Below are 4,228 nucleotides of genomic sequence, written 5' to 3'. Positions count from 1 at the left end.
ATTGACTGTATAGCCAATACATCCTTAAATACAATACAGTTTCTTTTTCTATTTATTGAATTTCTATGTATAATAGACGTTCTATTGTATCTAAAATATTTTGTACGAAACGTTGTATGTATACATATTGTATTTGATCGCAGGCGCCAGACGCGATGCGGATGGTTATTTCTGGATAACGGGCCGCGTGGACGATATGTTAAATGTATCCGGCCATCTGATGTCCACGGCGGAAGTGGAAAGCGTATTAACTGAACATACCTCAGTTGCTGAAGCCGCTGTAGTCAGCAAACCGCATCCAATCAAAGGACAATGCCTTTACTGCTTTGTCACGCCGAACGAAGGTGCGGAATTCGATAAAAAGCTGCAGAGTGAGCTTAAGACAAGAGGTAAATATTTTTCATGTCTCTATGAATACATAAATCGCAATCAAATCACATTAATATGTGTTTATTTATTATTTATTAATTTATTCATGGTTCACTTCCGATTTTACAATTTTCTTTATAACTGAACCTACAGTGATTCTTATCAATATTCATAGTTATTTTAAACCTGAATAACTTTTTAAATATTAAGCCAAAGAATTAAATTTTTTTTGGGATGTTACAAGGTTTACTTTATTGTCTAATGTGTAACAAAACATTTAAAATAATTGCCAAGAGTTTAGCAAGTACAGATTCAGTCAGTTTAAACGTCTGAAGTTATTTAAAAATGCTGAATACTACTTCTTTCCTTACATCTCATTTCCTGTTGGATTTAGAACTGAATTATGTTCTGTTTATTCTGCACCTTCTGCTTCTCTATTTTTCTTACTCTTAATTCGTAATTGTTAACAGTCCGTGAGAAAATCGGTCCATTCGCACAACCGGATGTGATTCAACATGCACCAGGCCTGCCGAAGACGCGATCGGGAAAAATCATGAGGCGCGTGCTTAGGAAGATCGCTGCAGGTGACAGAAACGTCGGCGACGTGTCGACCCTGGCTGATGAAACCATCGTCGATCTCCTTTTCCAACTGAGGCCGCAGGTTTAAGAGGAAAACGTCGTAGCGACCTTAAACGGATGCTGTAGTAACTTAGAATCGAATGATAAAGACATGCTTCCGGTGATAAGCGAGAGTTGCGAGTCGTAGTCGCTGAAGAGAGTAACACAGGAAGTTATTGCTAATAGGAAAGTGTATGTAACGCGCAGTCCGGTAAATTGAAGAGAATCATTTTTCCGAACGGGAAAGGACGTCCATCTCTCAAATAATGTTTGGAAACTAGACTTCCGTTTTATACGTTAAGGTTTCGCTGTTTTGTTAATAGTTTTTATTTATACTACTATTTATCAATTGTTTTATAGTCTATTATCGTACGGTAATGGTTACTGTGCTTTCAACGGATACATATCGACAGTGCAGCAGTTTTCGCTTGAACGTCATTCTGTTTCATACATCTTCATCAATACTCGCTACTTAATGGTGAAGAAATGTTCTCAGCCGTTCGACTATTTTTTATATCACTTTGAGAAGCGGGTGATTAACACGTATATTTAAAAAAATGATAATCATTAATTATATAAAACGAAAATGTGCTTCAAAATTTGATCATCCGAGGAGCTAAGGATCACGCTAAATCTATTTATCAGAGATCGATCGTCTCATATAAATATATTAAATCGTTGCACACCGTTTATGACAGAAATATTTTCCGGAATACAAAAACAGATGTAAAGAACATTATCTACAGTTACTCGCCATTGTTGAAAACTTTTATATTAGCGTACGGTGTGCGCGCTCGAACGAATTATCTATGTATATCAAACATGAAAGTATCTTCAAAGCTTTTGAAAGATTTACAAGAGAAAATGTAATACTAATTAATCGTAATTATAATACGCAATCACGTCACATTATGTTGCGAGGGTAGTTTCAACAGTTTACTCTGTTCTCTGTTAAACGTTTTCAGTCTTCAGATCACGCAAAACTGTTATTTTTTTATAATCTTTTACAAACGTTCGTTCTCGATTCGAATCACTTTCCATGCGAGCTAATTAGTCCATTTAGATCGTGTTAATTTCGTCGCGAGGCCAAATAAAAATTTTAAGATGCATTTCTATTAATCTATTTAATATATTCATCTTCTAGTAGTATAAAATATATTTTCCCTATCATCGCAAGTGAGAGATATTTAGGTGGACCACTCTGTATATCAAGTTGTAATTCGTAATTTTAATTCAATTTGATGTACGGCCACAAAGAACAACTGTAATAAGAATGCAAGATTTATTATTTAATTAATGATGTGTGCAATGTAGCCAATATATCATTTGTATCGTGTATGCGTATCAGTGCAGATACTTTGTGTTCAATTAATACATAACGGCGATAAGATAGAAGTGGTTACCAGACTTATCCTTATTGTAAGTCCTAAGCATACCCAAACCCGAACTGCCTGCTAAGGGTGGGACGTGGTGGATGGCTCACGCTCACGCTATTCGACGGTTCACGACTGACCCAGGGATCGTATAATTTGTCCCTCGGCCGGAAAGTAGGGACGACGCGACCATGATGGGGACTGGTACTTGATGCTGGTATGCTAGGCATGGTCAGCGAAGGCGCATGAGGGGAATAGTAATGGGGATCGAAATACGGGCGAAAAACAGGGGAAGCGAGCCATGCGGGAAAAAGTGACACGACTGCGTCTGCGTCAGTCGGTCGGCAGCAGCCGTTGCGATCGCATGTTGTTGTGAAATTATTGTCAGTATTTTGGTTATGACAGTTGTCTAAATTCTAGTTTTCTCAAGTGTTTCGAAGATCTTAATAAATCATGTCTAGTCTTGACGAATATTACATGACGGTGCTTCGTCTAGTGAAGGAAGCTGGTTCGGTAAGCAAATTTCTTTTTTATGAAATCAGCAGAAAGGAACCGGCGCGTGCAATACAACTTGTTCGTCGTATCGGCGGCCTTCACTCTTGTGAGTTGTGACAGCGGAACGCGTTTTATCGATCTTGCACGCCGCCTCGGATTTCAGTGCCCAATGTTTATTTAGCATTATTACATTTCACTTGTCTTATGTACTCTTGTTTTATCTAGCGCTGTTATATCAACTTGTTTGCGTATTACATCATACGATACATCATGAGGCCTGTTTCGAAATCTTGTAAAATATTTTCTTCGGAAATCGATCAATGCATCGGTGATTAATAGCAAGAATTAATATTCTACTCGCGCATCTCAGCTATTGCTAGTAGCATACATAGTAGCATCGATTTCTCGAGATGGATATTAGATAATAATACTGCTAATGTATAAATGCGAGCGCGTGGTTGTTCGGCTTCTAAGAAACGTATTCAACGCGTTCATGAAATAACACCTCTGTTTTGCCATGCCTTCGGTTACCATGATTCTTCACTTTTATAATTTCATAAGGCTTTATCATTACGACTTAAATAATATTTGCGTTACTTTACGTAAGCATGTTTATTATCTCTTGAATTCAAGTACTGTATCATTGTTTGCCTTGATAATATCTAAGATTTGAAGACTTGAATAGGTGTTTAAACCTAACTTAAACAACTTCGAACATTCCTTAACATGTTAAACGCCAAGCCTGTTTGTCTTCCTTTCTGTTTAAATTTTAATTATTTTATTAGCCATTAAGTGTTTCAATAAAATTTCTTTTAATAACAAGTAATATTTAAGTACATATTCTTATCATATCCAGATTATGAAAAATTAATGGAAGAATCTAATATTTTAAATTTTATATCGTCATTCATGACTGAAGCGACCTGAATAAAGAATGTACTGTCAGTCACTAATGACTGACATGGCGCTTAACGTCTGTTAAACGTAATACAATTATTTTCAAATAACTTTTAATTTCATCTTGTTATGTAATTTTTAATTAATGTTTTATTGCTAACTCGGATACTAAAAAAGAATGCGATTTAAATGATACGAAGTACGTAATTAAATTTTAGTCATGCAATTTGTAGATCGTAAGGGAAAAGATTAATACACCTAAGGACACAATGACGAAATCCTGCGACGTCGATCTCGTCACCGAATGGGATCAGAAGGTCGAGAAACTTTTAATCGAAGGGATATCTTCAAAATTCCCAGACCATAAGTATGTTCAGCTACATTTAATTTCATATAAGTTATTTGAAAATCATTTTTCATCATGCTTGGAAATCATTTACATTATTATTCTCAGTATAATGTCTAGACTGTAACAC

The 4,228-nt window shown here is 36.0% G+C and overlaps 2 protein-coding genes across 2 annotated transcripts in view; both read left to right on the top strand.

Moving 5' to 3' along the window:
- Window positions 1-2,073, top strand: part of AcCoAS (acetyl coenzyme A synthase) — a 15,357-nt gene extending 13,284 nt beyond the window's left edge. Inside the window, exons 10-11 of the mRNA XM_018019655.2 lie at window positions 144-389; window positions 840-2,073. Coding sequence (XP_017875144.1) covers window positions 144-389; window positions 840-1,036 — 443 coding nt within the window. The 3' untranslated portion in view covers window positions 1,037-2,073. The remainder of the gene's footprint in view (window positions 1-143; window positions 390-839) is intronic.
- Window positions 2,074-2,813: 740 nt separating this feature from the next.
- Window positions 2,814-4,228, top strand: part of LOC108621943 (inositol monophosphatase 1) — a 3,591-nt gene continuing 2,176 nt past the window's right edge. Inside the window, exons 1-2 of the mRNA XM_018019557.2 lie at window positions 2,814-2,873; window positions 3,986-4,119. Of these exons, the coding sequence (XP_017875046.1) occupies window positions 2,814-2,873; window positions 3,986-4,119 (194 nt within the window). The remainder of the gene's footprint in view (window positions 2,874-3,985; window positions 4,120-4,228) is intronic.

The sequence above is a fragment of the Ceratina calcarata genome, unplaced genomic scaffold (genome assembly GCF_001652005.2).
Source record: "Ceratina calcarata isolate Rehan_Ccalc_2016 unplaced genomic scaffold, ASM165200v1 scaffold110.2, whole genome shotgun sequence".
Classification (NCBI taxonomy): Eukaryota; Metazoa; Arthropoda; class Insecta; order Hymenoptera; family Apidae; genus Ceratina; species Ceratina calcarata.
This window is presented reverse-complemented; position numbering and strand designations above follow the sequence as displayed.